The sequence below is a fragment of the Sinohyriopsis cumingii genome, chromosome 18 (assembly GCF_028554795.1).
Source record: "Sinohyriopsis cumingii isolate HCF-2022 chromosome 18, ASM2855479v2, whole genome shotgun sequence".
NCBI lineage: Eukaryota > Metazoa > Mollusca > Bivalvia > Unionida > Unionidae > Sinohyriopsis > Sinohyriopsis cumingii.
The window spans coordinates 84,738,067-84,754,413 of NC_142978.1; the positions used below are offsets into that span (position 1 = coordinate 84,738,067).

At 37.0% G+C, this 16,347-nt stretch overlaps 1 protein-coding gene across 1 annotated transcript in view; it reads left to right on the top strand.

The window, feature by feature from the left end:
• The window catches only part of LOC149777195 (A-kinase anchor protein 10, mitochondrial-like), an 85,330-nt gene that overhangs the window by 54,482 nt on the left and 14,501 nt on the right, over positions 1-16,347 (top strand). Inside the window, exons 9-11 of the mRNA XM_089941897.1 lie at positions 673-817; positions 4,136-4,250; positions 8,555-8,732. Of these exons, the coding sequence (XP_089798023.1) occupies positions 673-817; positions 4,136-4,250; positions 8,555-8,732 (438 nt within the window). The remainder of the gene's footprint in view (positions 1-672; positions 818-4,135; positions 4,251-8,554; positions 8,733-16,347) is intronic.

Here is a 16,347-nt window from a genome sequence, read left to right on the forward strand (position 1 = left end):
CATGTTCTTCTCTTAGTAAAACTATATTTTGCATACATTTCATGTAGCCTGCCTTGTGGAAGCCAGCTTAGTTGGTAGAACATTGGATTCATAATCCAAGGCTTGCAGATTCAATAGCGGCTGAAGCTGGCCCAAGTTGGCTACCTTATTGTGTCCCTGTGAGAGTAATTAACTTCAATTTACATGACATAATATAGCCAGTAATGCGTTAAAAGTGCTATTGAAATAAAAAACAAAAACAAACCTGTCTCTACTATTAGCTTGTGTCACCATTCATTGACAGCTCTACAGTACTGTGGGATTATCAGCCATTACTATAGCATAATTCCACCTAAGCCAGGCCTTATTGAATGCAGCAATTCACTGATAGTGTGGATAGGACAAAATGGGGACAGGAAGAGGAAGATAATTATTGAAGAAATAGTAATGTTTTTGGCTATTGTTTTGCCTAAAAAATTGTTGAAGGTACACAAGCTTCTTGAATTGAAGTTGTTCTCATTGGACCTTTATTTTGCACAGGTGTGTATAGGATCAGGGAAGATGCAACCTGATTGTCGAAGCTTTTCTCTTCTGTTGAATATGTTCCAATAAGCTTGCAGATAGACTGGCATATTTCCTAGTTTCACTGGACCATAGAATGGATCTTTTACAGTAATTTTCTTTTTTTCTCAGATATTTTTCCCTGCAGGCTTCACAGCCTCTTGGATTTCCAGACTCAGTTCGGTTTGAGGTGGAGAGTAACATCTGCCAGGAATCAGGTCCACTTCCAGATTGCTTTTCCAAACCCAGGGACATAGTTCTCAGGGAGATAGAGAAGGTATGTCCAGTTGCAATAGTACTGTGTTTGCTCAAGTATAGACCCATGAATGGGTAATTTTACCTACAACAAAAAGCAGAATGCAGAAGAAATGCATACACAATGATGAATGCAATTTGAAGGAAACTGGGATGACAGTTACAGAAGACAGAATAATAATGATAAATGAAAATGAAAGCAACTGCATTTCATTAATGGATTTGAAAATTTACTGACCATTATTTTAGGTTGTCATAGAATGTCCACATTCAAAAGCTCTCGTGTGTTAATCTGAAATTACATTCTTTTCACTACTTTACAAGCCATGAAATTATTCTAACTGCCGTTGATGTGATGTCATCATCACTTTTTATTTTATTTGTAAAACTTTTCTTTGAATGAAATTGAATGAATAAATATAAAATTAGCTGTCAATTACACTACAGCAATAATTTTACATTTATTGGGAGATAGTTTTGTGGCTGTCCAAACACTGAATAGTTAATAGCATCTTGCAAAAATGTACATAAAAAAGTTTTCTAAAAGAAAAGGGGGAGTCTTAAGGCATACAACATAACATGTATATAGGCAGAGGTGAATTCTCAGTTTAAATACATTACCTAATCACATTAGCGTTAGAAAATCAACTTTGTTACATCCATAATCTAGCCCTCCCCAAAAGACTAAAAGCGTTGTCTTTCTGTGTGTATATCATTCGGACAAAGGAAATAACTCTTACATATTACTTCCACTTGCCTCTGATGGGTGGTCACTCATGTACCAGATATTTACAGTTTTAAACTTTCACTTTGAGATTGGCAGCTAAAGTTCATTGATCCTTTGGAATCTACTGGACATGAGAAACATTGTAGCAACTTCCTCACTGCTATAATTGCTATCCTTGGTCCTTTTCTGTCCAGCAGATAAAGTAGGCATTGGTCATGCATGAGAACCTTCATGCCAGATAAAGCAGGTAGAGATAATGCATGGAAACCAGCATGCCTGATAAAGTAGAAAGAGATCATGCATGAGAACCAGCATGTCAGATAAAGCAGGCAGAGATAATGCATGGAAACCAGCATGCCTGATAAACTAGGAAGAGATCATGCATGGAAACCAGCATGCCAGATAAAGGAGGCAGTAATCATGCATAGAATCCAGCATGCCAGGTAGCCAGGGTTGTTGAAAATGTTGATAGTGCTGTGAGTCTTTGGGTTGAACCTTTTTGTGTGGGGGTTGTATTGAGGACTTATTAAACAGATATTATAACCGTGACTCTCTGGCCTTTCCCCTTCCTCTTTTCGTTCCCCAAAAGCAACAAGAAGCAGAGACTGGCTATAGACCTGAGCTGACTCCACCAGTTTATTGCTACTTCAAAGTTTAAAATGAAGATGGAAATGTTGCTATAAATATGGAATTACCTTGATTTGACTGATGCATATTTTCACATTTCCATTCAACCAGTATCATCAATATTTCTTCATATCAGCTTCCCTGGGTAACTGTACCATCTCCACACCCATCTGTTGAGCATTAGACCTTGGGCCTCCTCCAAAACATTGGATTGCTTGAATCTTCCACATCTTCCTTCACACTAACATGAACATGCTTTATGATATTCTGCAGAAATGTTTTTCAAGTTTCATTCTAATTAAGGACTTGAACACCACCTCTTCCTCTGCAGTCATGTCTTTCCTCAGTGGTCCTTATCTGGAATTTAGTTCAGAATATGAGCAATTATGCATCCCCATCTTCTCTTATTGGTCATGATTCAGAATTTAGCTTTTAATGTGAGGGGCAGACTTGTAGTTTAGATCTGATGAGACAAGTCCTGGGGCAGGAATCTACAGGACATTCCCAGGAAGATCATGACAACTGCCACATTAATTTAGTGGCTGCGGTCACCACTGTCTTCTTTACACCTGGCTTTTGACAGTAAAACCTTACTTGAAAATGAGTACAGCACTTCAGTTTTGGAGAAGACCATGACAGCTAGAAACCCCTCAACTTTAATGGTGAGGGAAAGTGGTGCATTTGCATCAAATTACGTCAGGACAATGACATAACCCAACCCCCTTTGATTCCTCTGTTGGCTGCCTTCTTACTTTCCACCAAGTTCACCCCAGTTTGAATTTTTCTTATAAAACTTTCTACCTGAAAGTTCTAGTTTCTTTATGGAGGATGAGAAACTCGTGTACTGTCCAGTGACTTAGATTACCTCCAGTTCTAATCTGATGGTTTATTCATCTCGATGATGTCACCTTGGTTTGTCTTCAAGAACACATTGCCATCTACAGGCCACCAGAAAATCAGATTTGGTGGAAGCAAGTGCTATATTTACCTTATCTTAGATGCATCCTGTCCCTTTTTTGAGGATGATAACATGGGGCAAAAGTGTGTGTGTGTGTGATTAGGATTTTTAACGTAGCTTTAACAATTTTTCAGTCATATCGCTACGATGTCTGCAGTGTGGCAGTTTATAGTGATATCTAGCACTGGGGCATCATGCCGCAGACATGTAGCATGATGTCCCACCCAGTCGCATTATCCTGACACCAGGCCGACCAGTCCTAACATTAATCTCTTAATGCTGAGTGCCTAGCAAGTCAGCTGTTAGTACCATTTTTGTAAGTCTTTGGTATGACTCAGCTGGGGTTCAAACCCATGACCTCCCGCTTCCGAGGCGGATGCTGTAACCACTAGGCCACCGGAGCGGTCATGGGGCAAAAGAGTAGTTTTTTTTCTTGCTTGCATCTAGACAACTACAGATTTTAGAAATGAGACTTCATTCCAGAGTGTCATGCATGAGTTGGACTGTTACAACACTTGTTGAAAGTTTGCATGTTAATGAAAATGTTAATTAATTTAAAAACAGTAATTAATACTGTTGAATCGTTTCAAACTGACAAATCCAAGTCAAACAAAACAGTAAGTTTTATATGTTAAAAAGATTGAATGTAATAAAAGATGGTTTTGTGATTTAAATGTCGGAAAATCTTGATTAAAGTGAGACTGGTCACTGAGATAAGCTATTTTAACTGATTTTTTTAAAGAGATCAATTTCTCATTAATCTACAAAGAAGATGGTTAATACACCTATCTCTTAACATCAGTATTTTAAAAACTTTTGTTTCCCTTCAAATTGCATTTAGAATACAATTTGGCTTGAAGGTTGGACTTGCTTTCTCATATCATTTTGCAGTTTAAGATGCATGATAAATATTATGAGAGAGAGAGAAAGATAGAGGTAGGTTATAGATTTTTCCAGTGTTTGGCATGGTATTCTTTGTGAATGTATAATTAGTTTCAACACCAAAAATGTATCATTTAATTTTCCAGACTTACTTTACACGCTATCTGCATAGTGAAATATTCTACAAGTATTTATCGGAGTTGGTGTCTTCCGTCCAAACAGCACAAGATTTTCCACTTCATCAGTGCCGTAAGAGGGCAGGTGAGCATTTTTGTTTTGCTTTCATTCCATTTTTTTGGCACAATGGCACATGAGCACTATTTATTATCTCATTTGAATGGACTTCTTGTCATATTTGTTATAAAACAAGCTTACGGGTATCATTTTCAGTTTAACATTTTAGTCAAGAGTGATTGTTTCACAGCATTAGTACATGTAAAATGTTTCATTGGTGATGATCATACTGTCATCATTTACTACATTAAGTTGTTGTATATAGTTTTGCTTTACAGTTTCTTTGTTGTTGTTTGTTGTAGGGTTTAACGCCATTTTTCAGCGCACGATAGGCTATACATGGCGGCCAGTATTAATGGTGGAGGAAGAACCCGGGAAAACCCCGGAAAGAACCACCGACCCACGAGAAGCTACTGGCAAGCTTTCTCACATACCCACATTAGCCGCATCCTAGACTTGAACCCACGTAGACAGAGGTGAGATGGCAGTGGTCCGTAACGGAGAGCGCTTTAGTTACAGTTTCTTCTAATTCATTACCCAATCATAATATGTTAAGAATACATTCACTACCTCTCTTATCCAGCCCTTTCAAACCAGAAGATAGATGGTATAACCATCTTGGTTCATTAGTAGCAGTGGTGCTGAAAGGTTGTTCGCTTACATTAAAAGAAAGATAATTTCAGGATTGACATGCACAATTATTGCCACTTATTGTTTCTGTCGATACCCAAATGCATGCTTTGCTTCTTATGAAGACCAACAAATTCCAATTCTCAATTCTGTTGGAGTGATGTCATGGTGTTACCTCACATCAAAGAAGCATACTCTATGTGTTTTCTATCTTTCTCTTGCTCCACTTCTGTTTCTGAGGAATATTTATTTTCTTCCTTTCTCTTGCTCCTCTTTCATTTTTAAGAAATATTTATTTATCACTTCATTTGTTCACTTCACCATGTAGTGGTTCAGTTGATTTTTTAATTGCTTGCATGGTGGTTGTTAGAAATTACAATCTAATCCAGTGCTTCACATGTTGTCGGCTCATCTACCTACAAGTCTTAAGAGAAGTTAAGGTATGGCTGTGTTTATTGTCAATTGAGTGCCATCCATCGGTCAACAACTGCTTGTTACCAGTCAGAAGGCCATATTTCTGATCTGATTTCAATTAAAATCTCAGATTAATTTGATAATAAGTGAGATTCCATCATATGAAACACTTTACCTTTAATCTTTTCACCACACTGGGTGCTGTATTTCTGATCTGATTATGACTCAGACGTGGAATATATGCTTATAACTTTAAAATCTCAAACAGTTTTGATAATGGGTGAAATCCAAGCGTGTGATGAAGTGATCTTGCAGCTGATTGGCTGAACTTGTTACTGCCCTAGAGGCCGAATTTCTGATCCGTTTTGATCAAACTTGGAATTTATGCTAAAATCATTCAGACAGAGTTCGATGATGAGATAGATTTGTGCATAATAATGAGGCGATGTTGCATCTGATTGACTTCTGGAAACCATATTTCTTAACTGATTTTTATCAGATGTGAAATATGGGGTTAAATCTTTTAGACCTTGGATGGGTTCAGTAATTAGTGAGATGCAAGCATTGTAATGATGTAATCTTGCAGCCAGTTGGCAGACATTTGTACCGATGTAAAGGTCCTATTTTGGATACAGTTTTGATCAAACTAGGAATATTTGCTATTAGCATTATGATTTCAGAGGTATTCAGTAATGAGCAAGATCTTACAGCTGATTACCAGACTCTGCTGCCATATTTCTGTTCAGATTTAGGTTAGGCTTGGAATATATGCATATATATTGGTCCCCTCTTATAAGGCCACCCATTCTTGAGGAGAAATTTGGCCTTTTAACTGAGTGGCCTTGTTCATCAATTCTGCTTTTCCACTAGCTACAAACAATGTTTAATTGAATCTGTCTGTTATCAGATTTCCAAGTAGTATTTAAAGGACACTTCCCCTTTTCATTTAGTTGAATTGCCATCACTCTACATTCTAAACTTAGCCTATCGTGTGCTGAGAAATGGCGTTAAACCCCACAACAACAGCAACAACATTCTAAACTGAGAATGTCTGATGACAGTATACAACAATATATTCACTGACACTTGGTAATTATATGTTCTAAGCAAGATGCTTAATGTTTACTAGGGGTGAAATGATATATCTCTGCCATGTATTGATATGATTCATGATACACAGCCTACAATATGATATGTTATCAAGACACATTTCATCTTTAGAAGGTCTCTCAGTAATAGGGTGGTGCCCTTTTATATGTGTTTATATTTTGGTTTAATTTTTTTATTTTAGACATATTACAGACAGAGATTTATCATCTGTTCATAAGCCATTATTGTCCTTGACAAGATTTAAACAAAATACTTCCAAACAGACAATCTGTTAGGTGTCGGTGATTTTTATTCGACTGTTCAGGCCATTTTAGGCTGCTCCATTTGATCAGGTGCAAGGATCATTGTGGCCACCATGCCCATTGTTTTGTACTGCATGAATTCTTGTGAAACATTTTATTATCAATTTCATGTTTTCACTTAAATTTGGAAGGTATTACAGTGTTATCTTCAAAACAGAAGTAGTTCATATTCCAAATGTTATGAAAATCTTATCTAGAACAAGTTTGAGTGTGGAATGGAGATGACGAAAATCATTTCACATGTACCTCCTGCAGTGCAAAACAACTGATGCAGGCACAAACACTCATTTCTTTGAGCGAAAAAGGAAATTATTAGAAACACTCACACCATTTCTATAAATTAACATTTGTGACTATAACTCTTGCATTTTTTAATCTGCCCCTTTGTTGAATCTGTGTTCATTTTCTTTTATCCCATTGGCACGTTCAGTCACTGATTACATAAATCAACGTAAAAGGAGACATTCTAAACTTGTTACTCATGTACGATAGATGTACTTTACAGATTATCTAATAGCCACTTTGCACAAAGTTTCTCTTTTGCTTTGTATATATTTCTGTTGGGTTTGGCTGCCAATACTTATGGTGCATCACGCATTGAATAGTCTACAGTTCTGAGTGGTGTTTATTGTTTTCATTTGGACCTGAGCAAACAATAACTACCACTTGGAATTGAATGTAACATATTTCACTGCATGACACACTGGAAGTATAGCCCTTATATTCAAAACAAGTAGACAAGATTTTAAGCAACAATGAAAATTGCTGCAAAAGTGATTATTAAATGATCATTAAAGTACTTAAATCACACACAGTCTTCTTGTGCTTGCTAATATGTAGAAGGTGAATGGGTGTTGTCAATAATTTTCCTTTGTTACTAACATAAATAAATGCATCTCAGATGAATTCTCAATGTAAAGAATACAAAAAAAACCCCAACTACTATTCATGACTGTGGAAGATTAAAATGTCTTGTATATGGGTAAATATCATTATGTATAGATTCTTCACCTCTTCTTGGTATGAGTATCGATATAGAAAAATAGTTGCTTGTTTCACCCCAAGTCTTTACAAAGCTTGTCATCGATTTACTGGTTTTTTTTTAAAAGTCTGGTAACCTTTCGAGTACATTTTATAACCAATGAGAAAGAAGTCACAAAGGCTAACCTACCATTTTACTATCAGGTTACTGGTTGTCATGCTGACTTTAGCTGAACAATAGTGTGCTTCTCAGTGGTTTGCATTGTCATTTTGATAATTATTGGTAATAATAATAGCCGGTAATTGTTAAAGTGACAAAACCTAACATTTGAGGAACACACAGCAGTAAGGATAATCAGATTACTTACCTCTTTGTATGGAAAAAAATACTTTGTGAGCATGTGCAAACAATTATGGGAGTGGAAATACATTTTCTACAGGGATAAAATTGCAGGGAGGGCTTGGAAGGGCATGTCAATATTATGATGAGGTAATTAATGACTATAGGGTGTTAGAAGGGAGTCTACTCTAATCTAGCTTCCTTTTAGCAAGCATTTTTTTAGCACCAGTGTCACTAAACCAAGCCAAGGCAGTCATGATATCATTTCTGACTTGGTAAGGCTGGATTTATGAGATTGTAGACAAATTCATAACATTATATGATCAGGAAAGAAATATTTGTTTCCTTCCAAAAATTGGTTTTTATAAGTCGTATGACACATATTAGTACTGCTTGAGTGCAAAATTTTTATAGAAACAAGTCTTTAATACATATATGTATGGAATATTGGATCAAAAGCAGTTCTTCTTAATTTATATAGCAAGGTTGGTTGCAGCAGTTAGCCACTTTGGTACACAACATTTTTCTGACTATATTTAACATCAATATTGTAGGTAGTGGATCATCCTCGGACCACAGCATGGGGAGTCACAGCACAGGAGCAGAGAGTGTCAGTTCCAGGAACACACTTTTAGCCTTCAACTCCAACACATTACGCAACACAGTCATTAATAAACTAGATGATGAGTTTTCCATTGATCCTGATTCTCTCTGGAAGAGATCACAACCAGGGTAAAATTTCCTGTCTTTTCTTCCTACTCTATATTGATTTATTTTATGAGGCTAAGCTATTCATTGCTTCAGTTTGATAAGAAAAATATGTCTAATTTGACAACTTAGGGGTATATTTACATTCATTTATGCATGAGAAGTGAATAAAAATGGAACAGTTAAATAACAAGCCAGAAACTCGAGACAAGGCCATGTTAGGGAAAAAACAACTAAATTCCACTTTGCCACTAAGTGCCACCATTTGAGAATCTGTGCAGGACCAAAAATATGAGTTTTTGTTTATGATTTAATACAAAAGATTAATGATTTGAAAGATATTTACAATACTTGTTTTACCAATCCAGACCTGATGGAATATTTAATGTCTTGGGAAGGTCACAAGACCTCATTATATTGTTATGACATTGACCTGATTTTCAAGGGCACAGGTAAATATCTTGTGTTTAGTGAATGAACTAGCTTGTAAGCGTGTGGAGGACATTGTCCAGACAGGATCAAATTTGAATTCAGATGCTTAGGGTGGTTACAAGACCTTATTAACTTTTCATGACTTTGAGCAGAGTGTCAAGGCTATAAGATGACATTCTGTATGCAATGGGTGTTTTAACATCATGGTGGGTGGTGAGGATACAGTAATCTTGTTTGGAACTTTTTTTTAATTAGTTATTATTTTTGTTTTTGCTAAATAGCTACACTAAATACATGTATCTTGATAGCATGCTAATACTTCTAATAATAGTACATGCAAAATAATAATAATGATACCACTACTAATAATAACACTAATGCTATTATGTGCATAGTACGTGCATTTGTCATGAATTAAGTTTGAGAGCTGATCCTGTCTTCAGAGGTCAACTGTCTACAAAGTCCACTTGGGCCTTTTCCCATTGGTTGTGGCTGTAGATAGGTTTGACTGTTTGAATCTTTCTGATGTCAGATTTCTTATCAAGGATCTTAGGACTCTCTCTCTTTTCATTTAGTTCTATTGCTTTCACTTTTCGCTTTAAAACTGAGAATGTGTGATGACAATTTGCAATTGTTTACAGCAAACTATTCCTTCATTGGCAACCATACCACTTTCAAACTAAATTGTAGATATTATGGTAAACTCTAGTGTCTGCCAAGCTATGACACAAATACTCAGTGCTTTTAAAAGGAAGTGAGTTTCTCACATATTTAAAATGGTTATAGTCTGGTACCCATTCATGTATATTTCATAATTTAAAAGAAAAATATGATGATGACTTACATACCATTCTTACTTTATGGCAACTGGATATCATATAGACTTGAGCTGAACAATACTGGCTACTTTGTGGTAAGCTCATGTCATCTTGATAATTATCATTGGCAGTAATAGCCTATATCATGTCATCTTGACAATTATCATTGGCAGTAATAGCCTGTATCATGTCATCTTGACAATTATCATTGGCAGTAATAGCCTGTATCATGTCATTTTGATTATTATCATTGGCAGTAATAGCCTGTATCATGTCATCTTGATAATTATCATTGGCAGTAATAGCCTATATCATGTCATCTTGATAATTATCATTGGCAGTAATAGCCTGTATCATGTCATCTTGACAATTATCATTGGCAGTAATAGCCTGTATCATGTCATCTTGATAATTATCATTGGCAGTAATAGCCTGTATCATGTCATCTTGATAATTATCATTGGCAGTAATAGCCTGTAATTATTAAAGTGACAAAACCTACAGAACAGAAACCAGTAATGATAATTGGATTACTTATCTCTTTGTTTGGATTAAAGTTAGGTACTTTATTGGCATGTTGGAACAATTGATATTGTGTTGAATTTAGAAATCAACCAATATTTGTGAGATTTCCATCTCTAAACCCCAGTATTTGTGAGGTGTAAAGTTGACATTTTTTATACTAATATACCAGCTGGTAGCATTAGAGGTGAGGTCATAGAAGGGTGCTTTTAAATACAAACTCGTCAGTACCACTGAATTATGGTCATAAGAAGCAGGTGGCCACTAGTCAAGGGAGTCATTCAAGAAGGGGACAACTGTAATTGTAATCATGATGGGTGGAACACAGATTTTTGAATTTTAAAAATACTTCTAGTTTCGTGCCTTAAAGTGGCAAACTGGACACATGTCTTGTGACACTTTGTAAATTCAAATGCATGTATAGATTGTCTTCTTTGGTTTTAAATAGACTCCCACCCACCAGTCTTGTCCATTTCTTTGCCTTTTTTTGGTCTGTAATTCTGTCATTGTCTGCAGATAATATTGATTAGATCTCATTGTTATTGTGTTAAATCCATTCATTCAGTTTCACTCTGTACTTTTTTCACCCATCTTAAATCAAGCACATTATGTTAAGGCATTGTCTATCTCAGTTCATCAGTCCATCCATTAACACTGTCTATCTCTGTGTTCATCAATCCATCCATTAACATTGTCTATCTCTGTGTTCATCAATCCGTCTATTAACATTGTCTATTTCTGTGTTCTTCAGTCCATCCATTTACATTGTCTGTCTCTGTGTTCATCAATCCATCCATTAACATTGTCTGTCTCTGTGTTCAGCAATCTATCCATTAACATTGTCTATCTCTGTGTTCATCAATCCGTCCATTAACATTGTCTATCTCTGTGTTCATCAATCTATCCATTAACATTGTCTATCTGCATGTTCATTAATCCATCCATTTATATTACCTGTTTTCTGTTCATCCAATCATTGATTAACATTGCCTGTCTGTTTATTAATCCATCTATTAAAACTTTTACGAAACTTTGCTCAGGTATAAATATGATGACTTGATGGTGTTGCATACGGTTGACCGGATGAAAACTGCCGGTTACGCTTGATCAGTCAGTACAAATTTAAGCAACATACCTCCAACTGCATAGTCTACTGCCTGCCACAATTTTTCACCATCTATCATTTCAAAGCAGTTTTTGACAATGGTGGATTTCTTTGGTTGATTCAGTGAAGGTATTTCTGGAGTTTTTGTAATTCAGGCAGCAGATATCCAGACTTGTTGATAGTGTGAAGTTATTCCATTCCCCAAATCCCCACAAACTTTGCATAAGCACTCAAGGTGGGTCAAAACTTGTGGTTATTATTCCCATGCTCAGCACTCGAGGTGGGTCAAAACTTGTGGTTATTATTCCCATGCTCAGCACTCATGGTGGGTCAAAACTTGTCGTTCTTATCCCCATGCTCAGCACTCAAGGTGGGTCAAAACTTGTGGTTATTATCCCCATGAAGCTAAACATCACTAGTCAGTGAAAATTACCACCAGTTTGTATGTATATATTCAAAACAGCAAAGGGAAATGTTCTTTAACAAATCTTTAAACATGCATTCTGACCTAATCAGTTAGGACTAATTATACTCATTAGGTTGTTTTGTGTTGAATAAGAAATTGACGAATCAGCACATAGAAAAGGTAATGAGACTGTAATGCCTGGTCCTGGGTCACATGCCAGGGTGATGAGACTTTATTGCCTGTTCCTGGGTCACATGCCAAGGTAATGAGACTGTATTGCCTGGTCCTGGGTTACATACCAAGGTAATGAGACTATTGCCTGGTCCTGTCTCACATACCAAGGTAATGAGACTGTAATGTCTGGTCTTGGGTCACATGCCAAGGTAATGGACTGTATTACCTGGTCCTGGGTCACATGCCAAGGTAATGAGACTGTATTGCCTGGTCCTGGGTCACATGCTAAGGTAATGAGACTGTATTGCCTGGTCCTGTGTCACATACCTAGGTAATGAAAAAGTAATATATGGTCCTGGGTCACATGCCAAGGTAATGAGACTGTATTGCCTGGTCCTGGGTCACATGCTAATGTAATGAGACTGTATTGCCTGGTCCTGTGTCACATACCTAGGTAATGAAAAAGTAATATATGGTCCTGGGTCACATGCCAAGGTAATGAGACTGTAATGCCTAGTCCTGGGTCACATGCCAAGGTAATGAGACTGTAATGCCTGGTCCTGTGTCACATGCCAAGGTAATGAGACTGTAATGCCTGGTCCTGGGTCACATACCAAGGTAATGAGTCTGTAATGCCTGGTCCTGGGTCACATGCCAAGGTAATGAGACTGTAATGCTTGGTCCTGGGTCACATACCAAGGTAATGAGAATGTAATGTCTGGTCTTGGGTCACATGCCAAGGTAATGGACTTTATTACCTGGTCCTGGGTCACATGCCAAGGTAATGAGACTGTATTGCCTGGTCCTGGGTCACATGCTAAGGTAATGAGACTGTATTGCCTGGTCCTGTGTCACATACCTAGGTAATGAAAAAGTAATATATGGTCCTGGGTCACATGCCAAGGTAATGAGACTGTATTGCCTGGTCCTGGGTCACATGCTAAGGTAATGAGACTGTATTGCCTGGTCCTGTGTCACATACCTAGGTAATGAAAAAGTAATATATGGTCCTGGGTCACATGCCAAGGTAATGAGACTGTAATGCCTAGTCCTGGGTCACATGCCAAGGTAATGAGACTGTAATGCCTGGTCCTGTGTCACATGCCAAGGTAATGAGACTGTAATGCCTAGTCCTGGGTCACATGCAAAAGGTAATGAGACTGTAATGCCTGGTCCTGGGTCACATGCCAAGGTAATGAGACTGTAATGCTTGGTCCTGGGTCACATGCCAAGGTAATGAGACTGTAATGCTTTGTCCTGTGTCACATGCCAAGGTAATGAGACTGTAATGCCTAGTCCTGGGTCACATGCCAAGGTAATGAGACTGTAATGCCTGGTCCTGGGTCACATACCAAGTTAATGAGACTGTAATGCCTGGTCCTGGGTCACATGCCAAGGTAATGAGACTGTAATATCTAGTCCTGGGTCACATGCCAAGGTAATGAGACTGTAATATCTGGTCCTGGGTCACATACCAAGGTAATGAGACTGTAATACCTGGTCCTGGGTCACATGCCAAGGTAACCAGCATTGAACTTGAGTTGCTTGCCATGAAGAGCATTGAATCCAGACATTATTGTTTTTGAGTTACTTGTCATGAGTTTCATTTGAGTGGGACCAAGTGATTAGTATCTGGAGTTATTTTTTGTTTTTCTTCTGGTCAGTAGTTGTGCCTATTCCAGGTCAAGTTTAATGGCATGAATTATTGTTGCTGCTTAACTTTTGATTTTGAAATGATGAGGATATTTCAATGAAACTGAAGATATTTATATATATATGACTACTTAGTAAATTAATAACATTCATCGTTGATTGGGTATAAGATTTTAATGACTGAGAATATTTCAGTACAAATGTAGCCATATATATATTTTGACAAGATAGTATGTTGAATACCAAGCTGTGCCCAGTTATTCAAGGTCACAGGGTGAAGAAATGTATATTAATGATGAACATTATTGTTCAGGGCATAACTTTTGAACCAATAAGTATATTTTTCATAGAAATTATTGTCATTTATATATCATGACAATATGCACTGTCACAGATCACAGTCATGTCCTAGTCGCAAGTCAAGGTCACATACATCTAGGTCAGAGTTACCTTCATTAACTGGTTAAATATCTCTGCATAAAAAGATAAATTCCAAATTTATTTCCCATGTACAATTTAAGGAGAGACTATGACAGGATTTAATCTTAAGGGAGACCTTCCTTTTTATCAAAGAAATAAGGAGGGGATTAAGAAATGGTCATAGGTCAGTATTTATCTAAACTTCAATATCTGTCTCTCTTTCTTCCTGCTCCACTTTCTTAAAGCTCTATTCAAATCAACATCTTTGACAGATGTCACCTCTAGTTGTATAAGCATTAATCTGTTAAATAATTCTGAGCATGGGGGCCCCGAGTGGCTGAGTGGTCTAAAGCGCTCTCCGTTACGGATCACTGCCATCTCACCTCTGTCTGCGTGGGTTCGAGTCTCGGATTCGGCCAATGTGGGTGTGGGAGAAAGCTTGCCAGTAGCTTCTCGAGGGTCGGTGGTTCTTTCTGGGGATTTCCCAGGTTCTTCCTCCACCATTAATACTGGCTGCCGTGTATAGCCTATCCTGTGCTGAAAAATGGCGTTAAACACCAACAACAACAACAATTCTGAGCATACTTGGCTCCTTTTCTTTGTTTCAGTATTGTTATGTGCTTCTTTCCGAAGGGGCATATGACTAGCGTTGTCAGCCGGAATATGTTGGGAAACTGATCTTTGTGACTGTTATGTGCAATTTTCCAGAGAGCACATGTATTATCTTTTAGATACATTGCTCCAAAATAGGATTTTTCACTAACATAAACTTCCTTTGTTAAATCTGTATTTTACTGGCTACTATGCCAGATTCTTATCTGTTCCATAATGCTGTATAAGGTTATTAAGTCCATCAATGCTTGTGCATATAGAGGTATTAAAATAAATATCTTTACTTCTTAATTGCATTTTCTTAACCCTTATTTTATTCAGTTTATCTGAATCCTGATATGGATACATGCATATAGTTTTGTAGCATATGATCTGCAGGGTAAAGTTGATTAATTAATAAAATGAAAATTGCATTATACTTTTAAATTGACTTTATTTTAATTAGGCTCAGTATTCTGCCCTTTGTATATTTAATTTCGACATACCACTGAAAGGGTCATGCCGTCTATTTTTTGTTCATCCAGCATGTACATCTGACTGGTATTTAACACCATTTCAGGCTAAAAATCACTTACTGGTATCTCCATTAACACTTTCCCAGCTCCAGTTATCTGATATACTTCATAACTTTAAAAATTATTGTCATCATCACTATCATCAGCAAGTATTTGCCGAACAAAATAGTAATGAACCATAATTTTTATTCCTAGGCACGTTGTTCTAATCAAATTTAGTTTCACAACCATTCATGTCGTGCTTGAAGAACTCAGATGTGGAATAGTTACTACCTGAAAAACAGATGTCATGATAAGAACAGTTAAATACAAATTTTATACTTCACCAAGCACATTTTCATATGTGGGACTGTCAACGAATTTGCATGAGTTCTTGTGTTTTACTGTTCTCCAAGTACGTGAATTCATACAATTTGCACAATGGCATTCCCTGACAGCATCTCCGCTTAAGTACTTGACATATCTAATGACTTTCCTGCGAAGTCTCTCTGTTACTCTGCCAATACTTCCTCTTTATCATGCAGAGAATAAGCTATGCTGATTTCCGATTGTTGGTTATTTTTTAACCTGGAGAAGAACAAGTAATAACCACCAGTGAGATTTCAGTGTAACATATTTCAATGTGCAACACACTGGTAGCATAGCTTTCAAATCGACCAAAGGAGTCAATATAGAATTCAAAGTAGAAACTTTGCATGAAAGTGGTCATTAAATGATGAGTGAAGTACGTCATTAAACATGTGGAACACGTTTGGAATGTATAGTATAAGCTGATCATACTTCTGGGTAAAGATAACTAGCATGGAATGATGGTGGGGGCCAGATTATGAAGATTGTCACTCTGTTAACTTGTAGATGGCGAGTTGGCGAGTGGGTATTCTAAAATAATATTCTTTTTCGTTTTTACTAATAAACATGAGTGCCTGTGACAGAAAGTGCTGTTTCACATGGATTATAATTTTACAGAATAACAAGGCAACTA